This window comes from Symphalangus syndactylus, chromosome X (genome assembly GCF_028878055.3).
Source record: "Symphalangus syndactylus isolate Jambi chromosome X, NHGRI_mSymSyn1-v2.1_pri, whole genome shotgun sequence".
NCBI classification, from domain to species: Eukaryota; Metazoa; Chordata; class Mammalia; order Primates; family Hylobatidae; genus Symphalangus; species Symphalangus syndactylus.
Window position 1 is genome coordinate 135,011,994 of NC_072447.2, and position 26,774 is coordinate 135,038,767.

Sequence of the window (26,774 nt, forward strand, 5' to 3'; positions counted from 1 at the left end):
CAACAAATTTCAAGGTAAGGAACTTCATCTTCATTTTAAACTGGCACTCGACTATTACGTTTTTGAAGTAATTAACCCCTTACGTGTTCCCAAAGGTGCCTTCATAATGAAATTCCTGTTGCTATTATTACCAGTGTTACTGTCGCTACTGTTAGAGTACTCTCAAAAGAGCCTGTCTCCCTCCTGGAGTGGAACTTAAAATGGGGCGGAGGCAGGGAGTTACCAAAACCACTGCAGTGTATGCTGAATTCAATAACCTGTACTGCTAACGATCCAATCTCATTTCCCAAGCCTCTACTATCCTCATTAATTTTTCTGCCGATATACCATCTGTTTTCCAATTTCCCTCTGCCTTACACGTGCAGAACTTGTGGTAGAGAGAAGCCCTAGTTTGGCCGTTCTGCAAGTGATAGTCCAAGAGGTAGGGGGAACCTTAAGTTGAAGTCACCTGAAGCATGTTTGGGGTCAGGGAACTCGGAAAGCAAGAGTGTGGCCACAGACCTGCACAGGGGCGCAGCCTCCAGCTGAGGAGACCAGATGGCGGGAAAAAGCGGGGGTCCACCGACTCCGCGGCTATCTCTGATCCTATCCTTAGCCAGGCCAGGGAGCCAAGAAAGACTTCCAACACTCCCCAAGTTTCAGCTCAAGTCGTCTCCGAGGCTGCATGTGCCCCAGCCTCGCACGCCTCCCTGCAACGTGGCCGCATCTGGGACGCCCTCATACCCTCAGGGTTTCCCAAACTCTTTCCAGGCCCAGCCGTGTCCCAGGTCTCCGGGTCCCTGGGTTCTCCTCTCCGCGTGCCGGGAGAGTCTCCAGCTTCTCAGACTCCAGTAACCCCAGCCAAACCCCTTCGCTGCCTGGAGCCTTGGCTCCCGCGACACCGCCCGGCTGCGGGGCGGGGGCAGGGCCAACGGCGGAACCGCCCCCAACCGCCTCCCAGGCCAGGCGAGCAGGCGGGTAGCTGGGGCGCCTCCACCTCCTCTTCCTAAAGCGGCGAGGCGCAGAGGAGCGGCATCACTCTAGCCCAGGTCCCAGCCACCACCACTCACAGCGCTCGGCGTTCAGGAAGAGGAGCAGCAGCGGAGGCGGCTGCTTCAGCGGCGGGCGGGCGCCAGAAAGGTAGACTGAGTCCCAGGGAGCTGCGCCGCTAACAGCCCACCTCCTAGCCCCGGGCTACGCGCCGCCAGCCCAGTAACCCCACTTTTGTGTCCTTCCAGGCCCCTATCGAAAAGCCTGGGAGGGCCGCCGAACTACCCCCGGAGGAGGAGCCAGTCCGAACCCAAGGCGCCACCGCCGCAGAAGCGGAGCGAGGCAGCATTCGCCTCCATGGCCCACTCGCCGGTGGCTGTCCAAGTGCCTGGGATGCAGGTGAGGAAGCGCAGGCCGACCCCGCCGCCCACGTGACTGCTTGGGAGCCCGGTGCGCCCTCGGTGCTGGGCACCGGCGACAAGGGACGGCCCCAGGGCTCCCCTGAGGGCAGGGCCGGTCACTATGGCCAGGTGACCTGGGAGTAGGGCTCGAGGTGTTTCCTGGTGTGTAGGCTAGGTAGTGCTCTTCGCTGGGAAGGCGAGGCGGGACTGGAGCGCGCAACTAGGTGGAGATTGAGGGCGGTTGGGGGGTGTAAAAATAGGCCAGAGCCACAGACACCTGCGCCTGCTGAGCTTGGCACGGTTGGGGATGGGGGGGGGCGGAACTTAACCTGGGAGAGATGGAAGTGCCTTGGAATTTGTGGGGTATAACACGAGTAGTGAGTGCCCTGCACCCCCCACCCCAAACACACACTCAAGTTGGGGCGGGGCAACACCAGGGGTGGCGGCGGCGGCGGCTTGAATTGGGCTCTTCCTGTGTGCGTAGGGCTAAGAGAGAGGTGACCTCTTTCTCCCTTTCGGTACTGCTGCTTAAGGGCAAAATTGTAGCTTGCTCCCCGACCTAGCCCAGCCCATAGTGTGGCGTGAGAAATGCTGGTTCTGTTCAGAGTCGCTGAGGTGATGACTTCTCAGCCCCCTCCGTGCCTTTCCCACAAGATGACTGTTACATGTGGTTAAAGGAAGCTTTTTGTCTTGGACAAGGGACTACTGCATGGGACCCAACTTGTTACTCGAAGTCTACCCAGCCCAACCCCCTCCCATTATATTTTCATTTTATTAAAGGTAAGCTATGTCAGAAAACTTTTTATGCTGTTATGTTTTTAAATCGGTGCACTTTACGCTATCTGCTAAATGTTATCCAAATCTACTAACTTTTTAAAGCATTCATGTTCTATTTTTTTTTCCTTTGCTAAATGGCCCAAACAACCCATTTAGAGGCTAAAACCACTGAAGCCTCAGTCCCTCATGATCTAAAATGTAAAAACAAACTTTTTTGAAGTTCAAAAATAAAATGTTTAGTAGTAAATAGCTTATATTTCTAGTAGAAATCAGAGAGCTGTAGACTGGGGCCTCGATTTACTTATTGATGCATGGAGTTCTTTCTTTTTTTTTTTTTTCAGTGTTCTCATTTTATGAATGGCCACAAAAGTGATTTTTAAATTCTTTCCCAAAATGGGATTATTTGTGCACCTAGAACTCTTGGTGTGTCCTAAACACCAGACATTTCAGCTGCATTTAGGGCAAGTCTGGGTTGAGTCTCAGGAAGTTAGTGTATGTTAAATAAAGAGAGAGAGAGAAAGGGAAATAGGAAATAGTAGGGCTTAAAAAAAAAGATTAATCCACTCAAGCCTTGCAAAATGCCTTAAACTTTCTTCCTTTCAGGCGGCCTCCCCCCTCTTTCCCTCCCTCTTTTCCCCACGCACCCTGCCCCACACCCCATTCATTCAGTTCTGCCTTTGATTGTATCAAGGGAATTCATAGTTCGCAATACTAAGTACAGTTTTGCTGTTTGATCTGGGAAAAAGTGACATTTTCTCACTGTGCTCTTCTTTCCATTCTGTGGAGAGTAAAACGATGCACATGTGAAGTTTGTCTCTGAGGGTCTCCATGCTTCTCGCTCCATTGTGTGCGCGAGCCTGCGTGCGTGCGTCAGCAGAGTGAGTGCCTCCCGTTCAAGTTTGTGATTCTGGGGAACTCTGTGTGCTGAGAGGAAAATGGTTTCTGATCTTTATTTTATTTGTCTTGACCTTATTGAATGTATATGGTTTAGGAACTGCTTGCTGTTTAGTATTTCTGATTGTTCCCTGCTTTGTTTAATTATCTGAGTTGCCTATCTCTTGAATTTTTAAATCTTAATTAATGTGGATTCAAATGTGAATCACATACTTGAAGTTACAAATTCTGCCTTTCACTGTGCCCTCTGAGTTGTGATTACTTTGTCCCACCTAATTTGAATAGGGCAAACATCTCAACGTTAGCAAAGAAGAGAGGAATCTTTTTTTTTTTTTTTTGGTCATTCTCTTCATCTTAATGAAATGATAAATTCTTAACTTCTTATTTCCATTTTATTTCTAATATAGTTCTTAAGCACTTTGTGCAGCACACAGTTTTTTCCATAGTTGAAATTGTACAATACCTTAATAATAAATTTGATAGCATGCAGTGTGACTCTTGAACCTAGACTATTTTTATTATTGTTATGTAGCAAAATATTGCAGATGAGATGCAGAAATCTATCGTGAGCTTGTAAAATTCTCCTAGAGTTTTATGAAGGTGTTAGGAGCAACTTTTAGGCCTTTAGAAAACTTGAGTTAGCCATGTGTTCTTGAAATTACTGTATAGCGTTTCCACAAATCAGGGTGAGGTAGCCGACCAGCCTATAACTTTTTAACAGTTTATTTTAGAGAATTATGAAGATTGATGGGAAAAATGATTTTTCCAGAAATACAAACAAAATTACTTTATCCACAATTATTTTCTCCCTCTGAGGAGAGACGTGAAGTAGAAGCCCAGCTACCTGTTCTATCACTTAAGATTTCCAGCATTCCTGACTTTCAAACAAAGAAATTGCTGTTGCCACTAGTTTAAAATAGAAAGGAAACTTGGAGTGAAGAAAGAAAACCCAGAATTTTGTCCAGTTCAAACTCTTCCTTATGAATTAGTTATTTAAACTCATATTGTTGATATTTCTTAATATTGTGGTAATGAACATTTTTTGCCATATTACACCAAATGTTGAGGGTATGAATATTTTTGTACTTAATTTGTGCTTACTTCTTTAGTGTGTAACTAGAGGAATTTTCCATACTAGTAGCTGAACTCTTGAAAATATTTAAAGTACAACTTAAAAAAAAACCAATAAACCTGTTTCTTTCCGCTCAAATATTTACTCTTTAATGATTCAAACCCTGTTTTCTTTGAAGTTTTCAGTTATAAATAATACTTAAGTTTAAGATATTTCCCCTTAGAACCTACAATAGTATTTTTGAGGACAAGTTTTCATTTAGAATATTGTTGATTGTTAAATCTTTCGTAAGATGTAGGTGGAAGAATAAGATTCTTTATACTGTGCCTCTTGTTAAAGAACTTTTAAAGCTTCCGCCAAAGAACTTTAAAATTAGCCTTCATGTATCTTTAAATATGACCAAGGTGGTACAGTTTAAATCTAGTTGTCATTTGAGATGAGAAGTAGAAATGAAGTTTAACGATGAATGACCACTTTATTGAAGACTTTTATCTAAGTGGTGGGAAACACTGCCCGACATTGGTGAACATAATCGCTGGGTTCTGGGAAGCATACTGACGTATATTACATGTTCTACCCTTAAAGATCTTAAAATCTGGTTGAGTTGTTAAAACTAGCACATGAAATATCAAATAATGCAAAATTTGTGAACTCACTGTAAGTATAATAGAAGTTTCTGACTGGAAGTGTTGAAGGCTTCCAGAAAGTAAGCTGACCCCAAAGTCTTATTAGGATGCACACTGAGCAGGGCATTTCCAAGCAAGGAAAAATCTCCAGCAGAGGTAGACAGACTAGGATTTTTCGACTTTACAATGGTACTCACACAACCATTCTGTTTTTCACTTTCCATACAGTATTCAGTAAATAACATGAGATAGTCAACACTTTGTTATAAATAGGCTTTGCGTTAGATGATTTTGCTTAACTGTAGGCTACTGTAAATGTTGTGAACACGTTTAAGGTAGGCTAAGCTATGATGTTCGGTAGGTTAGGTGTACTGTATTAAATGCCTTTTCAACTTACAATATTTTCAACTTATGATAGGTTTATTGGGACATAACCACATTTTAAGTCAAGGAGCATATGTATACAATATAGATAAGGAAAAGTGCACTGCATTTGTGAGCGCATGCACACACACACACAATCTTTGAGAACAGGATAAAGTCGTTTGGACTGTCATAGAGAATTCCTCTAGAAAAATGATACACGATAAGGTCGGAAGACTGGATTGAGTACAGATCATGATTGTCCTTAAATGCCAGGGAAGGATTTTGGCCTTTGAACTAGCCATTAAACATTTCTGAGTAACGGAGACTCAATGTACCAAGTTATATATCTGAAGAGAAATCTCAAAATTGGATGAATGAATCAACTGGAGGATTGAGAGAGGGAAGGCAGTTTGATCTACAGAGGCTATTTCTTCTTCTTTTTTTTTTTGTGAGACAGGGTCTCACTCTGTCACCAAGACTGTAGTGCAGTGGCGCTATCACAGCTGACCGCAGCCGCCACCTCCTGGGTTCAAGCAATCCACCCATCTCAGCCTCCAGAGTAGCTAGAACCACAGGTGCACGCCACCATGCCTGGCTAATTTTTATTTTTTTGTTTGTTTGTTTGTTTGTTTGTTTTGTGGAGACAATGTTTAGCAGTTGTCCAGGCTGGTTTCCAACTCCTGGACTCAAGCAATCCATCCACACTGGCCTCCCAAGGTGCTAGGATTACAGACGTGAGCTACTGCGCCTGGCTACAGAGGCTATTTCAATGGGTCAGTCATAGTTATACAGATGCAATGGGCCTTCCATGGACAGGTTCCCTTCCATATGTTTAGTACTATGAAGAAAAAATTAATTACCAGGCTTAATAATTAGCTAGTTTCAGAAGGAAAAGTTAAAGACTGTGGTGTTGAATATGAGGGAACTGGGAGACTTATGACACATCTGAAAGAAATTGGAATGTAATGGGGAAGAGCCAGATCTGGTAGGAAGTTAAGGATTTCTGTTCTAGACTTGTGAATTTTGTGGTAACAATGGGATGACAAAGTACATATGTCCAATAAGTATTGAAGATGTAGAACTGAAGCTTTGGTCATTCATCAGATATTTACTGAGCATCTACTCTATGCCGGGCACTTCACTTGAAAATGAAGGACTAGAGACATCAAGGAGGGAGAGGTTCATAATGCCAGAAAGAATATGTGGAAGTGAGGGCCCTCATGAGACAGGACACATAGGTTATAAGAAAAGTAAGGGTGACTTTAAGGTATATGAAAGGATGAGAACATGTGTCAAGTTAGAGAGAGAGTTAACTGGGGTGGGGGATGGGGGGATTCTTTATTTAACAGTCATTGAGAAACCTACATTGGAGAAAGGATTCAGGTTGGTACCAGAGTCCAGTATGTGGAGTTCTTACCTCCCTTACACCTCCCTAAGGGGATAATCAGATTTGCAATTTGAGGTTGAAAGCATTGCTTTGCGTTGGTGAACCCGAATTATTGTCCTTGTTATTGAGTAGTTAATGCAAAGGTGTTGAATGTGCTAATGATAATGGCAGAAGACCAGCTGGAACAAAATTATCAAAGACTGTTAGCTGAGAGAAGGCGGGGGTAGTTAGAACTTTTGACACTAGGGGAGTAGGGACTGTAGGGAGAATAAACAGGAATTGGGTATGATAGGACATGTGCCTTCAACAGTAATCAGAGTTTAGAAATGGCACTTGAGTACAAAGGTCCATCATCATGTACTTCTCTTGCTGGAGTCACAGCAAATGAGAGAATATAATTTAGCTGGTACTTAGGAACCATTGAACATTGTGATACGGTATTTTTTATTCTGCTTTTCATATTCAGTGACCTTGAGCAAATCATCTACAAAATGGGGAATAATAAAAGCTGCATTTCCTTTGCCTCAATGAGAGGTTATTAGGATGAATTAACTATCATCGGTGGAGTTGGAGCGCCTTTGTAAAAGGTATTATGATGTATGGGGGCAGTTCATCCTGCAAAACAATGCTTGGCTAATCACATGAAAACACTGTCATTATCTCATCTCTCTCCTGCTTGATAACCCACATTTTTCTTTTGAAACCCAATCACCACCCCACACCACCCCAATGAGACCCAAAGCCCTCTGCTCAGCTTTCCATACTTTCTGTTATATGGCTCCTCTCTGTAGATCTATACTTAGTTCTCACTACATCCCAACAAGAAATCCCTTTAATTCTACCATGCCAGTCACAGTTCAATAATCAGTGATTGGCCAAATTCTACCTGATTTTCAAGGTCCTCTATCTTACCTTCTTCGTGAACTCTTTCTGAATGCCCCAGGCTGTAGAAATCTCTTCTATTTCCAAGCACCTATTCTGTCTATTGTCAGTAATAAACAGTCTTGTCCTTAATATATATACTGCCTTAGATTTTCTCTAATTATATATGTTATACTTGCTTCCCAAATGAGGTTGTACATTTCTTGCAGGCAGGGACCATGTATTTCACTTTTCTTTATACCATTAGGTATGAATTATATGTAAAATCTTGGCTAATCACTATACTTTACAGTGGACGTTTCTAGCTGTTTAAAATTCTGTTTCTTTAAAAATATTGTACAATGCTTGAACTCTGTACACCTTAAAGACTAATTTATATGTGTACAATGTAGACTCTCTATACTTATTTAAATGATTTTCATGTATTATGTGTAATATGCCTAACAAAACATTCTTGTAACTAATCATCTGCCCACACACACTGAAGCCCTCATTCTCTTGTCTTCCACAGACTTTGAGAGAAAAATGAGCTTCATTGCTTTCTTGGTAACCATGGCTGATTTCAGACAAATTTGTTTCTCCCCTCATCTCTTCTCCTTTTCTCCTTCCTTCTACTTGTACTTTCCCATGACTCTTCAGGGTCCTCTCACTGGTGATTTGGACCTATCTACCTCTTGTTTCTTCCCTCTGCCCTCCTACTCCCCAAAAAACAAACATAAATAAAAAACTGTTTTACTTTCTTGTCTGAACTGTCACATTAGAAAGAATCTGATAATTTCACTCACACTAAGATGTTTTTTATTAATGGCTCAGTGCTTTACTTCTCCATGGATATTCACATTTTACAGAGAATTATGCCTTAAGAAATGGAAATCTAATAGTAGAATTTCAGACATCTTGAAAGCAGTTTTTGACTGAGTTCTGTGTTCTGAAAGAGTGGTGGTTTTACTGGTTTTATTTGTTGCTAGAAAAATGGTGTTAGGTGAACAAAAAATAATAGTATTATTAGCTATAGTACAACAAACTCCTTTTCATTTCTTGTAATTAAGACTCGAAGAATTTCCACCACGGGTACATGTAAAACAATGTCTCTGAAGGAATGGCAGAATGTAACTCATTTAAAAAAAATCAATTAAATACACAGAACTAAAATTTTGACCCCTTCTTTTTTCCTTTTATTTTAGTTGACATGTAATAATTATACATATCTATGGGATACAGAGTAATATTTTTTTTTTGAGACAGGGTGTCACTCTGTCACCTAGGCTGGAGTGCAGTGGCACAATCACAGTTTACTGCAGCCTCAACCTCCCAGGCTCAGGTGATCCTCCCACCTCATCCTCCTGAGTATCTGGGACTACAGGCGGTCGCCACCATGCCTGGCTAATTTTTGTATTTTTTTGTAAATTTGGGGTTTTACCATGTTGCCTAGGCTGGTCTTGAACTCCTGGGCCCAAGCAATCCACCATGCTTGGTCTCCCAAAGTGCTGGATTACAGGCATGAGCCATTGTGCCCGACCGAGAGTAATATTTCAATATACGTATATGATGTGTAATGATCAAATCAGGGTAATTAACATATCTATCACCTCAAACATTTATCATTTTTTTGTGCTGTGAACATTCCAAATCCTCCCTTCTAGCTTTCTGAAAATATACAATAAATTATGGTTAACCATATTCACCCTACAGTACTGCAGATAGAATTTGCTCCTATCTAGCTGTAGTTTTGTGTTAGTTCACCAATCTGTGCACATTTTCCCCTCCTGCTTCCCTTCTCAGCCTCTAATACTCACAATTCTACTATCTATTTTCTCATATGAGTGAGAACATGCAGTATTTGTCTTTCTGTGCCTGGCTTAATATAATGTCCTCCAGTTCCGTTCATGTTGCTGTGAATAACAGGATCTCATCCCTTTTTACAGCTGAATAGTACTGTCTTGTGTATACATACTACATTTTCTTTATCTGTTCTTAACCCTATCTTCTGTGCATTTCTCACTTGGTCATTCGCCATTTTAGACTAAAGTGTTAGATGGCAGGAAGCACATCTTTGAATTAATGTTTGTAGAAATCAAGTATTTATTGAAGATATTAACTAATTTCTCTCAATACTCCTATAACATAGAGTGATTCTGTAGGAAAATGCCTTCAAATTTGGATTTAAACATAAAACTAAGGGCACATTGACAGCCAACTCTACCCATGATCCCCTTTGTTGTCACTCCCTAAAACCACATATGACTTAGGAAAATCACCTGACGTGAACATTCAGAGAAACCAGAAAACCTATATATGGAACATATCCTGTCCTCCATTCCTGCCTGCCTCTCCCCACCACCCCTCACTAGTATATACCTTGCTGGGGATAGAGCTACAGGATGCATCTAAAAACTCCCCCTCAGGCTTTTCTGGACTTGTTCCAGCCTTCCCCTGACGGCAGCTTGCTGGCCTTTCTTTTCCTCCATTTATCATAGCATCGTGGATGAGAATGATTTGTGTCTCAAAATATCAGGTTAACCGTTGGTATGTCTTACCTTTGGATAGTCTGGCAAAATTAGAACAAAACTGTGGTTCATACTTCCTCGGCCCCAGAGTAAACAAAATTGTAGATTGCTTAGATGAAAGAGTTGAAAATAGTCTATCTTTTTTATATGTTCACTTTCTCTTTTTTGGTCAAGCATCTTAAAAAATGTGCCATTGAGGAAATCGAAGCCATTGTGTTTTTGTATTTTTCTCATGAAAAATGTTTACAGAAAAAGTTTTCAACCTTTCTTTGTGATCCTTGTAACAGAGATTGTGTGTTGTCAGCAGTGTTTTAAATTTTTCCCTCTCCTTCTATTAGCTCTTAAAGAAAAAGTGGGGAAAAGAAATCTGTACAAGTACAACCCTATTAACTTAAAATACAAAGGACTGAAATGCATTGAGTTCAAATCAACCATCAATGGGGTTTTTTTTTCAATTTGTTTATTATGAAACAATAGGGTGTCTAGCCAAAGAATTAACAGTTGCTTTGAATTATGGAAAAAGCTTCCCAGTATCAACTTAATGAAGTTTTACTGAATTTGAAATCCATAGCACACTAGATGTGTTAGGAAATTTCTAAGCATGCTAGTGAATTACTCTACCAGGTTTCAATAGTGCCTGGTAACACAATCCTAGGAGTGAATTTTTGGCAGGTGGAGGAAATACTTCAAGAACATCTAGAAGCATCCAGATTTTTCTTTGAAAATGCATTTTGGAGTTGCTCTGTTAGTCCCTTTTTAACCCTTCTTCCCACCCCCAGCTTTCCACTAAACCATTTGCTTTGGGACGTATCACTTTACAATATGTTATATTAAGCTAGGTTTGACTGCTTGATGCACTATAGTATAAATAACAGAGCAGTGGGTGGTGGGGGTGGGATGGGCAATACAGATAATCAGGTGGAGCATAAGCTGTTATTAATGCAAGACAATTTAGGGGAGCTGAGCCAATAGAAACCATAAAGTCAGAATTTCTTCCCAAAGCCTCTGCCTCATCATTATCGTTGCCCAGTAGAGCTGGGAAAGTTTCTAAACTCCCTGATCTCAATTTCCTGCTGCCTGCCTTAACTTTTAGCAGAAGCACAAAAGAAACCAATCAGCAAAGCATGCACACATACTACTAAGTATGGTGACAGAAAATAGAACTTTGACCTGTTGTGGTTAAAGAGACTAAAGTCAATGTATCTGACAGCCTCAGGGAAATACGCATATTTCAAATTTATGCTTTTTAAATGCTACTGACTCCATGGGAAGAACACTTGGCAAACTCATTAATTAGGATCCTGTTTGAGTTTCTAGTTTTAGTTCAAATCCTTTGTTTGAACTTAGTGGTGAGCCTTCTTATGTGCTTGTCAGTAAATGGTAATACATTGGACTTTACCAGCTTGGACAGTGGTGACCCAGGTTTTATGTTTTTACACACAGAATCTACGTGGTTTGATTTAAGCCAGAAAATTATTAGCAGCAAAGTTTGGAAGGCCTGCTTTGGGTAGGACAGAGTGCTTGCTGTCTATCTTTGAAATACAAAAAATATTAGAGAGTCCTTGAGCTCAAGAAGTTTATACTCTAACCAGAGTGACTAGACACCTACAAATTTCGAAATCCAACAATGCAGAACAGTAGTAATGAATCCCAAATAAGATAGAATCTGATGTAGAAGCATCCATCCCCACGAAGACTGGAGTAAGAAAGGAAACTATCATTTATAGAATACCTTTCTGCTAGGCATTCGTGTTTTGCTACTCCACTACATTGCTTCTCAGCAGGATGGCCTTCAACAGACTTTTAAAAGAGAGTAGGAGGCAAGCAGGAGAAAGGGCCCGAGGGGACACACACAGGCTCCTTGTATAAGAGAGATTTGGTGTAGGTACCTATTGGTATGAATTGTGTTAGGGCTAGACTGTAAAGGGCCTTGAATGCCAGATTGAGACATTTATTCTTTACTCAGTCCATAACAAGGAGGTTTGGGTTTTTAGTTTTTATTTTTTTAGCAATATAGTGAAATGATGAAATAACATTGTTTGTTTTGGAAGATTGCATTAGGCTGTTGGAAACCTAACTGGCTAGGCTGGGGATAAGGGAAGGCTTAATTGATAAGGGTTTAATCTAGGGCAGTGATGGTTAAACTGGAGCATGCATGGGAAGCACCTGGAGGGCTTGCGAAAACGCAGACTACTACACCTTAGCCCCAGAGTTTCTGATTGAATAGATCTGAGGTGAAGCCTGTGAATTTGCATTTCTCATGAGTTCTCAGCTGCTCTGCCAATTTGGGGAGCACTTTGAGCACCACTCAAGGATGACTTTAACAGATATTGGCGACCCCTTAAATATGAGAAGAAAGGAAACATGATGAGAGAGTAGAGTCAGAGATAAGGCTGCGTTTGGAAGAAAATTGGTACATTTTGGGGAATGTTGAATTTGAAGTGCTGGTCACATATCCAAGCAGAGGCAATCAGTAACACGTTTGTTGAAGAGAGGAGATGGATATTGGCGAATCTTATGTGAAGATAGTAGAGGAAATTGTGAGAGATGAAAACAACGAGATTTCCAGTTATCTTTCCAAGAAGCTGAACTCAATTTTGTGTTAAGTTCTTCAGCTTCCAAAATCTCATGGTCACCCATGACTTCTGTTTTCCTTAATCTAGGCAGGTTTGCAACTTAGCAAACACCCATCCTCATCATTATATAGTTATCGTTGGCCCATGTGTGCTGTTAAGTAACCTACTTCAGTTTTTATTGATTGATTTAATTTTATTATTGTTATATAATTTTACTATAATAAATTTTACAATAATTTTATTGTTTATCTTGTTATATTTATTTTTATTGTTTTGGTCTGGATAAGCCCCTTAGATGACAAATTCTTACAAATAGAACCTTTCTGTGGAATTATGTTACCATGCTCAGTATGGTTAGGTGTTTACTGTAGTAAACAGCTCATTAATGCTTTTATCTTCAAATGCAGACCCTTATTAAGAACATGAAATCTGTTTATGCTTATAGTTGCTAAAATGCAACTTGGCTAAAGTGATATAAATGGCAGTGTCTTAAATGCCAGTAAGTGGCAATATTTCCCCCACAGGTAGAGATTTTTAGACCTATTATTATGTCCCCCCCTCAAAAAAAAAAAACCAGACTTAATAGCTCTGGCTGCATACACACACACACACACACACACACACACACACACTCATTCACAATCCTGACATTTCAAAGCCAATTTGTATTTATATATGTAAATTCCTGGAAGGGAGAGGAAGTTACTTCTGAATCATTAAAGAAATATCAAACCACTTCCTAAATGGCCTTTCTGCTCTCTGAAATATTCTCTATACCTGTCAGATTCATATATTATCGTTTGCCAACAGGTACCCCGTAGGAAAGCTCTGAGTTTAGTTCAAACAAAGGATTAGAACTGAAAATAAGAGAAGCAAGTAGGGCAACACCAAACAATGTGAGCAAACTTGATTTACCTACCTCATTCACCAACTTTGGACCTAAATCACTTTTCAATTTCTAAAATGAACACGCAACCAACAAAAATGAATCCATCCTTCAGAATCAAAGATTTGCCACCAATGAGGATGTGCAAAAGCATGTGAAGAAATATTCTCTTAAAAATTTTTGGCTGGGCTCCGTGGCTCACGCCTGTAATCCCAGCAATTTGGGAGGCCAAGGTAGATGGATCACTTGAGGTCAGGAGCTCGAGACCAGTCTGGCCAACATGGTGAAACCCTGTCTCCACTGAAAATACAAAAATTAGCTGGGTGTGGTGGTGCACGCCTATAATCCCAGCTGCTCATGAGGCTGAGGGAGGAGAATCGCTTGAACCCGGGAGGCGGAGGTTGCAGTGAGCTGAGATCACACCATTGCACTCCAGTCTGGGCGACAGGGTGAGATGCTATCTCAAAATAATAATAATAATTTAAGCCATGTTTAATTATCACTAGAATCCCTAAGTGACTTGCTTCCTCTTCAGGGAGTTAAATTTATTTGGATGTAAAAATGCTGATATGTTTACCTTATACCTTACACTTCATTGTGAAGATTTGCTGGGGAAAATGATAGATAGATAAATGGATAGATGAATGAATGTATATATGCACCCTCAATGTGTATTGCACATGAAGTATATTTTACATTTGAAAATACTTTTAATCTATCTTTTAAAAATAAGGCTCAACATTTGCCTATAAAGTTTTTAATAAACTATACTAATGGTAGATACAACTATTTTTTAAAAGTAGAAAAGTGCATTGTCAAAATAAAAATGAGTAACAGGGTAGTCACTATGTTCAAGGAGCAGAAAAATATCATTTGAAAATGTCATTTAAGAAGGTCGGTGAATTAAGGGAAATCAGTGTAATTTATGTAAAAAATATGTATTCAGTAAAAATTGTGGTGTCCATGGACTTGCTAAATATTTTTATTATATGAAAATATATGGAAAATATGTAGAATTCTTTACCTCATTTAAAACCTCATTTACTGAAAGGTAAAAACGTGTGAGTATGTACCTATGTCTAAATATATAATAGTATTGTCAGGATTTTACACATGATGCACTTTTATTGTAACACATGTTGCACGTTTATTGTGGCTAGTTCTTTCTACCTTTGATATTTAAACTCTTAGTATTCCTGAAGAAATTGAACTCACAGCAGTCTATAACATACAGAGTACAGATCATGGGAAATGGCTTTTAATGAAATTCAATACCAATATTAAGCAGTTTTAGCGAATTAGGATTGAATTGAACATTATCTAGGATTATATTTATCAAGATTTTCAATTCTTTGCTCATTTTTTCCTGTAGAATAGTTTTACAGAAAATCATTGCATTAACGGAACTGCTTTTGATATATATTAATTTGTTTACCTGTTAGTAAAATCAGAGATATGTGGGCAGTAAACGAGTGACTTCTACTTCACAGAAACTTGTCATCATTGTCTAAGCTCCTATTTTGAAGCTCAAATTGTTATAAGTACTTAACACTATAGATTCTAAGGGATAGAGAATGGAAGGGACCAGGCATTGAATTCTGTTTCCGTGACAAACAAAGTCTTGTACCCGGAGAGCTGCTTTTTTTTTTTTTTTTTTGACTATTTATCTCTTCATGAAAAATGGTGACTGTCACTGAAAGATCTTTTTTACTCTGTCACAGGCTTCTCAAAGGGCACACAAAATGAAAATGTGGGATTCAACTAGTTAAATAACGAATCAATTTCGAGGTTTTAGCATAGGTGACACCTCCATGGTCGTCTTTTTGGACTGTGATTTCTGGTAATAGCAAGTGAAAAAAAACTTACCGCTGTTGCTATGGATCTTCTATCTGCTGAGGTTCAGGCATCGTTTTTGGAGGCTGCGATGTAAACCCTGCTTAGGGAAGGTAGAATTTCATAATAACAGAGGATTACTGCTGCCTCATGAGCAAACAGAAAATGTAGGTGAGGGAAAAGGTGTTGGACTCTGGAAGAACAGAAAAACAGTATTTCCAAGGAAGGGGAAATCCTTTGCTTTAAAGATTGAGAATTCTTTCTGTATTTTTTTAGAATGGGAAATTTCTCTACTTTCTGCAGAGAGGAGAAAAAGCTAACAGAAAAGGAAATTGGGGAGGTAATAGTAATTTGTTTTTTCTTGTTGCGTGTGACTTTTGTGATAAAAATGACATTTACATAATTAATTTGTTACGGCAAGAAAATGTCTAAAGAGTCTTTTTCGTTGGTAGAAAGCTTGTGAAAGATCAGGGAAAAGATCTAACGTAATGGGAATGGTGATTACAGCTGCTTTTCTATTTAAGATGTGCAATTTTGGTAGCATGTGTATTGGGCCAATACATTGTTTTTAGACTCTTGGAGTCATTTTGGGTGGCCTTTTTTTTTCCCTTGGTAGCCAGAATAAATACTTTTCATTAATAAAAAAAGATGCCAGAATATCTATCACTTGATTTTACTTGGCTAATTTGAACTGCTTTTTTGTGGGGAGCGGGGGGCTAAAGAGGAGGCTCACTTTAAAATGACTGGACTTAATATCATTGTTATTTTTCCAGTAGGTTCTGGCATTAAAGGTCTCCCTTGGGGATTGATTAAAACAGTTCTGTGGAGCATTTAAAGGCTGAGTAGCATCTCATATATACTCTAAAATAAGTTTGCCTAATGACTTTTTAGCACCACTTGATTTATGTTTTGGCTAAGAGTTCTAAATAGTAGTAGTCCAATTACTTTTTTCTAGGAATATTTACAGATACTACATACTGTATTGTTTACATTATTGACTTTTAACTTTACAGTAGTTTAAAAGGATAAATGTCTTTATGCTTAAAACAAACAAACAAACAAACAAACAAGAAAACACTGTTTTCTGCCACTGTTTTCTCTATCCTGTTCCGGGATAGAGACAGTTCTCTCCCTTTGTCCACCCACATGCCTGGGTTCTGGGTCAATCTGTATAACTAGACGTATCTTAATTTGATTACTCTGGGGTGTATTTTTGATGGTAGTACATCCTGAAATTACAATATAGGTGTGATCTTGGTTGAAAGATAAAGCACATTTTAGATATTTTTAAAAAATTTCTTTAATTGAAAAGACTATCTGTTAATTGTGAAAGAATACTCTTATTTAATATGGCCAAGTGGTTCCAGAGCTTTATACTTTATTTTTCTTTTCCTGATAGGACACTAAATCATTTCCTCCTAACTACTAGAATGAATGAAGAATGTAGTGTATGCTGTTCCACTATACTGTGAAATTGCCTGTGTGCCTTTCTGCAAATGTAAAGTAAAGGGATTGCATAGGTAATCCTTAAGCTCTAAAACTGAGTTTTGGAGTTTCTACTCAGGAGTTGGGACTAGGTTATTATTTGTAAAAGACAGCGTACACACAACATTTTATATATTGGAGGGATCAGGTACTCATTCCAGGCAAATTTTGAATTTGATGTAAATAATTTTTAACTGAAGCAATGAATGTGTAATTATGCTTTTACTGTGTGTATTTAATTTTCTGCTAAGAGGTAGTAAGGCTATAATGTTTGGCTTATGCTTTGGACAAAAGGAAAGTTCTTTGAAATTTTGAATTTTTAGGTTCTCTCTGGCAAATATTTTGATTCCCTGTATTTTTGGAAAATAATAATCATCTACCATCTTCCAGTAGTGCTTTTGGAGCTTTTTAAATTGAATGCAGCCTTTCTCAACCAGAACTCCTCATCTGAACCATAAAACAGAAAATGATTTTGAGTTACTGTCTTCTCAATTCTCTCAAGAAGGACATATATGGAAGCCCAATTCTAGATGCACCAGAGAGCAGTTAATTTTTTCATACAAGGATTCTTTAGGGTAGCAGTGGTCAAACTACATCTAAGGGCCAAATACTGTCTGTAACCTAGTCATGTGAGGCCTGCAAGCTAAAAATAATTTTTACATTTTAAAAGAGTTATTTAAAAAAGATGTGACAGAGACTCAGAGACTGTAAAGTGTACCTGACCCACAAAGCCTGAAATATTTAGTATCCGGCCCTTTACAGGAAAGGTTTGCCGATCCCTGCCTTGGGGCATTAAGCCCGACTGAGAATTGCTGATGTAAAGAAAGGAAGCATTTTATAGTACTTTCACTGAGGTTGTGGATATAGTATGACAATAGAAAAGATTTTCACTTTACTAAGGTAACTGACTTGCCTATTGGTTCCATTATTGTGATGCTTAATTCAAGAAAAGACCTCAGATCAGAGTAAATAGGCAGATATGTTTCTGTTTGCTTTTTAGAGATACACTTTAACCACGGAATTACATAGAATGTTGTATTGGTAATGACAATGAATGATAAATTACATTTATATGTTTGTGTGCAGATACATTTTAATATTTTTCTCAGTTTCTAGAGAAAGAAAATAAAAATGGGAGCATTTTATAAAGCAATATAAGGGAGGACAGGGGAGAGGCTTAATTGCTTTTATCAGTATCTAAAATTAGATGGCCACATCTATTAGAGAAGGAAAGTGAATAGGGAGTGTTAAGTGTCAGATATAATCACATTTGTTTCGTCCTTGTACTGAGTAAGTGTCTTCACCCTACAATTAACATCTCGGGTACCTTGTCTGAAGTAAGGAGAATAATACTTAATCAAAAATGCATTAAAATTATTAGATCATAGCATATGAAATAATCAGGCTTTACCAATGCCACTTGACTACTTGATTTAGTGGGGGAGGTACCATCCACCATAAAACACGTATTGGTATGTCACAATTATCAAAGGAATGAAAATGACCATCAGGCATTATTTGTAATTTGCTGCTGATTTCCTTTATCTCCATATTCAGTTAATCATGAAGTTCTTTCAGTATTTTTTTCCTGCAAAATATCAGACATCATCTCTTCTTTTGTCACACTATTCTTTTGTCATTAAGTAGACTCAAGGCTGCGTGTACACATGATGCAGTTACCTAAAACACAACCTTTATTTTTTCACTCATCTGCTGAAAGCTTTCAGCGGCTCCCTACTAGCCTGACCAGAAATTCCGAGGAAAGATGAGTCAAGCCAGGCTTCCTGAGGTGGTCAGGAAAGGCTGTACTATATAGCTGAGCTGGCTTTCAGACTGGGTGTAAATAAGGGAAAGAAAGAGGAGAAATGAAATTAACCAAGGCAAGAAATAACAAAGGGAATTCTAAGGTTGCGTTTTCCAAAATGTTTTATAAGTCCTTTTGGGGTAGGCAGTGAGGATTTGTTTGATGAATAGTACTTTCTCTCTGGTTAGGGTTGTAAAATGATAGGGTACAAATGAACTCAAGTTGTAGATCACTGATCTTTTTGGGTAGAGACTGTTGAAATCCTTTTAATTACTTAGAATTGCTCATCAAGCAATTTAAGAACTCATTAAGGAACTTTGTCATTTATCTCCATCCTGAGGTTACTTATTTGTCATTACTCCCCCAACTCCACCCCCAGCTAGAAATCACTCAGTATAAAATTAAAAAAAAAAAAAAAGCCAAGTATTTCATAAGAGTCACTTCCGGTTCTAAAATCTTACTGCTTTTTAAAGTTCCTAAACAGACTATATAGCATTTTTTTTGAGAACATGGAAATAGCTTTATGTTTGAAGTGATATTTGTTAAAAGAGTCAACTCATTAGTAGATATCTCATAATTTCAGTAGCATTTTCTCCTCTATTTGAACATTTAATTTGTGCTTTGGTAATTTCAGCAATGTCAGCACAGATCAATGGGTGTAAAAACAGGTGAATTTGTACCTCTAGAGATAGGGATTAAGATATTTACAAGTGCTATTTACAATGGGGACAATGGGGTAGGAGGGAGATAGGTTTCAGAAATCTTAGTTCGAATATTTGGGGACCTTCAAGAGGAGATTAACTCACCACAAAAAGTAGAAGAGTCTTCTAAGCTGGAATTATTTGGGAAAGTGAAAATATGACAATATTTAGTGCTTTTTCCCCAAAATGAGTGGTATTCCCTATGCAAAGGAAAGGGAATAGCAATAATAAAATTGTCAGTGAGATTGCTGAAATCTCAACCCTGTATTGTTAATGTAAGCTACTTTCTCATATATATTAACTGTATCATGGTGCACAGTATGGAGCTTTTATGCTCATTTGTAATAGTTTTTCTTAGGTTAGGTTTTCAGGTACAACTGTTTCACACATACACACACACATACTTACCATTTTACTTGGTTTTTAAGTGTATTCTTATTTATTAATGCACTGTTCCAAATCTTTTAAAGAATTAGAGTAGTAAAAACTAACAATAAGCATTTGTTTAGCCTTGCACACTTACACACACACGTAAACACAGACTTTGATGATATTTTTCACTTTGGGAAAATGAAAAGGTGATTATTGAAAAATTAGAGACCATTCTTTTGTTCAATAACCTCCTCTCTTTTTGACAAGATTAAAATCATTTGCTATTGAGGCCATCATGCCATCAGTATCATTTTCTTTTGATCATAAAATGTTAAAGCCAGCAGGACCCAAGAGATAATTTTCCCTAGTGCTACGATTCCATTGGGTAACTCTTAATAAATACTATTTGATTAAATTCATTCAGAATATATATTTGATTAAGGAGGAAAATGTTGGAGGGAAATTATTCTGCAGCCACTTTCTCATTAAGAATGAAAAGGTAAGTCTATGTAAAATTCCGCTTTTTCAATCAGTGTTAATTTTCTAAAAGAACTCATGGTGTTAATAATTTAGTGCTGTGCTTACAAGCTTCAAACCTATTGATTTTAATTGGAGTTCCACATCTAGAAGAAAGATAGGCAGTGAGCAAATCAATTTTGTTTTAATCCAATGCATTTTAATAAGTGTGCTAAAGATTCACCATAACATTACCCATGATAGTTCGATATTTGCAATAAGGGGCTGATGCCTTAGATTCTAACCAAAGGCATTTATTTCTGAAAGTACTAGAATGACATCCTTTTATTTTCCCTCTAATATGGATAGCGTAAAATGAGGCTCTCAGCATCTGTCACTTCAAAGTGCCCTGTGTGGGTTTGATTAAATAATGGCCTGAATAAATTAGGATACCTGTTTTATCATTCATATATTAACAGAGTCTTTGTCTTTCTTTCATTGTATGGCCTTTTCCCCCTTTCCAAATGAATATTTTATAGTTAGGGCTTGTTATCAATCCCAGGCCATATTTATGTAACCTCCTGTTTAGTCAGTAATAATCCCTGTAATTTTAACATTAATGCTCCTGGTTAAACCTGATACCTGGTTGAATTGTGTATTTCTATATGTGTTTAGCACAATGAAATTAAAAGAAATTTACAGCAGAGTGGTATGCAAACTGTGGCTCTTCAAGGCCTCTAATCTTTGCATTAGAGTATGAAATCATCCTGGATGCTCCAGGACATATAGTAGTCATGTGGTTCTGGTTAATAGTGATTGCAGATGTGCTTCTAGAATCAGATTTATATATACCACTGATATGCATCCTTGTGTGTGTGGCTACTACCAACTCTTCTTTGAGTATAGCTCCATATTCTTTCGAGAATTGCTGTTTTGCAACCCGAATAACTGTCTCCAGTTGAAAGAAAAAAATCTCAAAGTTGTGACTTCGCAAAGTTTTTATTATGTTAATCACATGAAAATAGGGATTGACTTAAAATTTCATACCTTTGTTAACATCCGTCAGTTTACTGAATATAGTCTCCCTTTCGCCAAAAGTCAGAAGTCAAGTTGCAAATGAAAAGATAATCACATGCCAAAGATTTCATTTTAGGAGGGTCCCCAGGTAAATACCCTGCAAACATCCAACTGCCATGGTGTATAAAGGGCCGTACTGGATACTGTGAGGATAGCTGCCACTGAGTAAGGCAGAGCCCTATCCTTAATAAGCCTGCTATTGAAAATAGAAAGTCATGGCAATGAAAGAGAATGCAAACATAGTAAAATGTGTGCTCTAATGGAGGCACAAGTAAACTCCTGTGGGAGGGCAGAAGATGAAGCAGTGGATTGGTTAATCAGGTTCCCTTAGGGGGATGAGAAGGCTTGTTTTGTTTTTAATTAAAGATGCTGCGATTTTCAGAGATGGAGAAGGAGAGCAAGGTATTGTAGACTGAGAAAATGGCATGAGTCAAAGCCTCAAAAATTTAAAAATAGAGTCATTTCCTAATGGATCACTGTATTTAAGTTTGTATGTCTAAGGTATTACCTACTGAAGCATTGGGCTTGAAATATGTTAAGATATCCCTGGAATTTTCCCTTTGGAAACTTAGTTTCACTGGATGTTCAAATTCTCTCTCTCTCTCTCTCTCTCTCTCTCTCTCTATGTGTGTGTGTGTGGAGACATATATATGTATGTTACACACATAGAGAGAGATCTATATATATATATAGAGAGAGAGAGAAACATGTATAGATCTATATAACGTCTATCTATGTAGAGAAACATATATATATGTTACTTTCTGAGTACTGCTTTATGTTCTGAGTGAATTTACTTCACAACTAGGAGAGAAAGACAAATAGAACTTTAGGTCCTGTGTGAGCTGAACTTATTAGGTCCTTATTTAGGTCCTGTATGAGCTGTATGAACCCCTTGACTTCCTCCGTGATAGTCACGTGTATATAGTGGGACATGGCCAGTGTGAAGGATGAGAAATCAGTCTGGACAATGACTCATTCTGCTGCTCTTTATCTATTCTTGGTGTCTAGGCCCACTTCATTACAGTATTAGAGTGCTGGGGCTTGAATACGGTCTACTAGTGATTTTGAATTTCTTACTGGAACAATGGCGTGGTATATAATTTTCATTTGAACTATTGTGTGCTGTTATAGGCTTGGCCACATGACCAGTACCAATGAATCCATTACCTTGTTTCAAAACTAGGGTTGGTGATTGCTAGTGATGAAGGAAGGGGAACAAAGGGACTTGGCTTCTAATACTTCACAGATTCACACAGCTTCAGAGCAGTAAGGGATTTAAAGATTGAATACACCTCTCTCCCTCATACAGATGGTGAAATCACTGATTTCTTGTAATTTTCAAGATAAGCGAAATTAAGTCAATTTTTTCCTGACCTCTCTGCTCTCTTTACCTCTGTAGTACTTATGAGAAACCAGACCTCCTTTTTCCTTTGGAATGGCTGTAAGGTCAGAGAGGAATTAGCTAAATGATGCAATGGAATTTGCATCCAGCATTTATTGTGATGATAGCCTTGACTTTTGGTTTATTGAGAGAAGAATGTGATTGTTTGCAGGATGTTTCCTTCCCTTTACCCATGGATATAATTAAAGGTTTAAGGGAACTTCAGATCCCAGAGAGTCAGTAAAAAACAAAAAACAAAAAACACAAAATTGGTTATTTCTTTTCACTTAAAAGGGCTTATATCCAAAGATGATTTACCTGGTTGAATGAAATAATCTGACGTTTCTACTTTTAATTAAAATAACAGGAATGTGAAGACCTCCATATTTGTGAAATGGAGCTAATGAAAGTGCTGCCTATTATGACTTTGGTTCTTGCTTGAGGATTTTTAAGATAAGGAAAGTTATTAAATTTATTCTCGTTCTTTCCATATTTCATTTTTCTTTGGAAAAATGTGACGTGTGGTTAAGTGACAATAGAATCAAAGAAATGTCTCATTCTTCTTTACTCCATTGTAAAATGAACTGTCTTACAAACATGTAAAGAACAGCATTCTTCGCATCCCAGAATGTATCCTGCTTGCTTGCTTGTTCTTTTCCTCTGATCTGAGCTGAGGTAAAAAGAGGAATGCAAGTTAGGAGGCAGAGGAAGCTCTTCTCCTATCCGATCCTGAGTAGGAGGAATTAAGATGAAGGAATATTATCAATTATTCTTTTGTTCTTAAAGATTAAGTAGACTCAAAATTATTAGTCAGGAGAAACTCCTCAAACTGCTGTTATTCATACGCTATGTCAAAATCTTTTGTAATAATTTTAATGAAGTTATCCTTTACTAAAATATCTCAAAGTATTTTTGCTAATGAGATGCATTTAAATATAAGAGTAATAAAATAAAGAGAAGATGAAAAAGTACTTATACATTTAATTTTATTTCTGCCTTATGAACACATTTTTCTTGCTGCTATGCACAAAATTGCTGAAAGTTTAAAGAGTTGCCTTAATAGTATGAAATAATACTGTGTGAGACCTTTGACTTTGTGCTTCACCACTGAGACCAGGGTTGGAGTGCTGTTGCCTCATTCATCTCAAAACTGCCTTTTAAGTAGGTGGGTAAAGATAAGGAGTCAACTGTGAGTTGATAAAATGCTGTCTGATGACCACAAGGAAGCCCAGGGTTGATGTAACGACATATCCCTACTACATTTCATTTATCTCATTTCATGCATGTAAAATCTGGGAATTTGACTGCTACTTTATGTTGCAAAGGCAAGTTATGATAAACTTTGAGAAAGATGTAAAAATGTGAGTATACCACAAAAATAGGTAAGCTAATAACATTTTCATTGTACACTTAGTTAAAATATTTTGAGCCCTTATAAATATGGAAATACAAATTTAAATGACTGTCCACATAAAGAAATTTAACCTCAAGCCAAATTCTTCATGTTTAATTTGAAACATATATAGACATACTTAATTTTTATCTTAGTTCTTATTCTGTCATATGCAAAATATAGTGGAGCTAAGTATTTTACTTTAGAAATATAAATCACAGGGATCTCTTAAGAATTCCATAAAATTTTATCTGATAACTTGCAGTATGAACCTGAAGTTGTGCAAAGTAAAAAATTACTCTGATAACATCACATTCTTCAAAGGTTGGAGAAAATTTTGTGGGGAGTTTATTTTATTCTTCTGATTATTAAAGTAATCTGAGCATGCATGGTCATTTGAACAATTCTAGGCCTGCATAAACCTAGCACAAAATTAACAATTGATGCTAAATGTTGGTTTTTATTCCTGGACAATTTCATCAATTTGTGGGGGTTTTTAAATGAACAGAACTGGAAACCTTAGTATTAAGAGTTACTGAAGTCTACAACAAATCACTGACAAAGCTGGAATTGGAGCTGTTGGATTCTTGACACTGGATCCTATGGGAATCATGATATGGAATGGCATCACTACTTTATCTCCTACACTCTAGAGGCTAGCCCATTCCAGTCTAGTTATTGACATGGAAAAAAAAATAGTCTGAGAAATGCCAGAAAGTCAAGATTACTTACGAATCATTTTTCTTTAAAATTGTAATATGAAATATTTGGTAGTTGTGCATACATATGGGGGCCAATCAATTGCATAGTGGTTCAACAATTATTAAAAATTATTTTTAATTTTAATAAATTTTAATAAATTTTAATAAAATTATTAAAAAATTGTATAATTTTCACCAACATCTTTCCCACCAACCCCCAACCACCAGTCTGGTTACCATTCTACTCTAGTTCTATGAGGTCAATTTTTTAGATTACACATGTGAGTGAGATAATGCAGTATTTGTCTTTCTGTGCCTAGCTTTCTTCACTTAGCATACTGTCTTGCAGGATCATCCATGTTGTTGCAAATGATTGGTAAAAGGATAGAAAATTTTAGTTAGGAGGAATAGGTTCAGAAGATATACTACACAACATGGTGATATAATTAATAATAATACGTTGTATTCTTGAAAAATACTAACAGAGTGGATGTTAAGTGTTCTCACCACAAAGATAAGAAATATAGCATGTAATGCATGTTAATTAGCTAGATTTAGTCATTTCACAATGTATATACTGTATATTTCAAAACATCTTGTTGTATATGATAAATACATACAATTTTGTCAATTTAAAAAATTAATAAAAATTATATCAGTTGAAATATAGAAAAGTCCTATTTTAAATTTTTTCAATTCTCTTAAGTTTAAATTTTTCAAATTCTTTAAGCATTGGAATAGTAGAGTAGACATTAGACAATTGTGTGATCTCTTTACGATGGAAAATAATTTTGCTTTTATAGAAAAAGGGGTTATAGTTTAAATTACAAATAAATCCTAGCTGTAGTGAAGGAACCTTAGACATAACAGTCAAGAGATCTGCGTTCAGATTTAAGCTTTGCTACTAGTTAACTACCTTTTATCTTTGAACAATTTGTAACCTCTCCAGGGTATAGTTTCCTCCCTGTAAAAATAGATTTTGGACAAGTTTGCTAAGTTCCTGTTCATCTCAAAGATTATCTAATTCTTTTAATTTCAAGAGTCTGTATCTCTTCTTAACTTCTTTAAGACTTACCATCATTTTAACATAAATGGCCTTAAATTACATAGCTTCCATTTAGTGATCCTAGCCTAGGACAAAACGGGTATACAATAAATGCTTGTTGCTGATGGTGATGATAAAGAGTTGGATTGAATGACCTATGTACATTTCCTTCCATTTCTAAAAGCCTGTGATTGAGAGAGCAGTCAATTGTATTTGGATTATATCTGGCACTTAAAAAAGATAGTGTCCCGTTTTCTCGAACTCAGCACTGGTAAGAGTTATACGGCTGTTGACATTAAAATTCTGTTTTTGTTTGTTTGTTTGTTTTGTTTTGTTTTGTTTTGAGAAAGGCTCTCACTGTGTTGCCCAGGCTGGAGTGCAGTGGTGTGATCATGGCTCACTGTAGCCTCGCCCTTCTAGGCTCAGATGGTCCTCCCACCTCAGCCTCCTGAGTAGCTGGGATCACAGGCACGTGCCACCATGCCCGGCTAATTTTTTGTATTTCTTTTTTAGTAGAGATAGGGTTTCACCCTGTTGCCCAGCCTTGTCTCGGACTCAGCTGAGCTCAAATGATCCACCTGTCTCAGCCTCCCAAAGTGCTGGGATTATAGGCATGAGCCACTGCACCTGGCCTAAATCTCCTTTTTTTTTTTTTAATGATATCTTGATTAGGAAACATTCAGCAAACATTTTAGGCAATGTTCATAAGGGCAAGTGAAAAATCTTAACACAGGCGATCATAATAGAATAGTAATTTAATTTGAGGCCCATAAACCAACTAGAGAATGACTTTTATTTATATGCTTTCTGCTTCTTAGATGACAGGAAACTGTATATACATGGAAGTAATCCAGAAAAGCATTTCATCTCTAGCCTGGGAGAACTGATTTGATTAATTTAAACAGGTAGCTAACTAGGTGTATCTCTAGTTTAGTACATTGTTAGCCTGAAGTTTTTAGTTGCTCTCTGTGATTGTCAGGGCACTTTGTATTCACTGCAAGTCACTCCTGGTGTTCCCACTTGAGGACTTCAAGGAAGTAAGAAATCTTCTTTTAAGCCTTGACATCATTAGCACATTATTTGCTCATTATTTCCTGTAACACTCCTCCTCATCAATGAGTCACTGATAGGCCTACATATAGGCCAGTCTTTGTAAATGCTGTAGCAAAAAGTTATTTTA

General features: G+C 37.8%; 1 protein-coding gene across 5 annotated transcripts in view; it reads left to right on the forward strand.

The window, feature by feature from the left end:
• Positions 1-507: 507 nt before the first annotated feature.
• Positions 508-26,774, forward strand: part of STK26 (serine/threonine kinase 26) — a 52,709-nt gene continuing 26,442 nt past the window's right edge. For 3 of the 5 annotated variants that reach the window (XM_063635272.1, XM_063635271.1, XM_063635273.1), the window contains exons 1-2: positions 932-1,119; positions 1,218-1,368. In XM_063635272.1, the coding sequence (XP_063491342.1) occupies positions 1,327-1,368 (42 nt within the window). In that variant the 5' untranslated portion in view covers positions 932-1,119; positions 1,218-1,326. Of the gene's footprint in view, positions 1,120-1,217; positions 1,369-2,051; positions 2,151-26,774 lie in introns of those variants that run through there. The other 2 variants (XM_055267818.2, XM_063635274.1) reach the window with 2 other exon arrangements.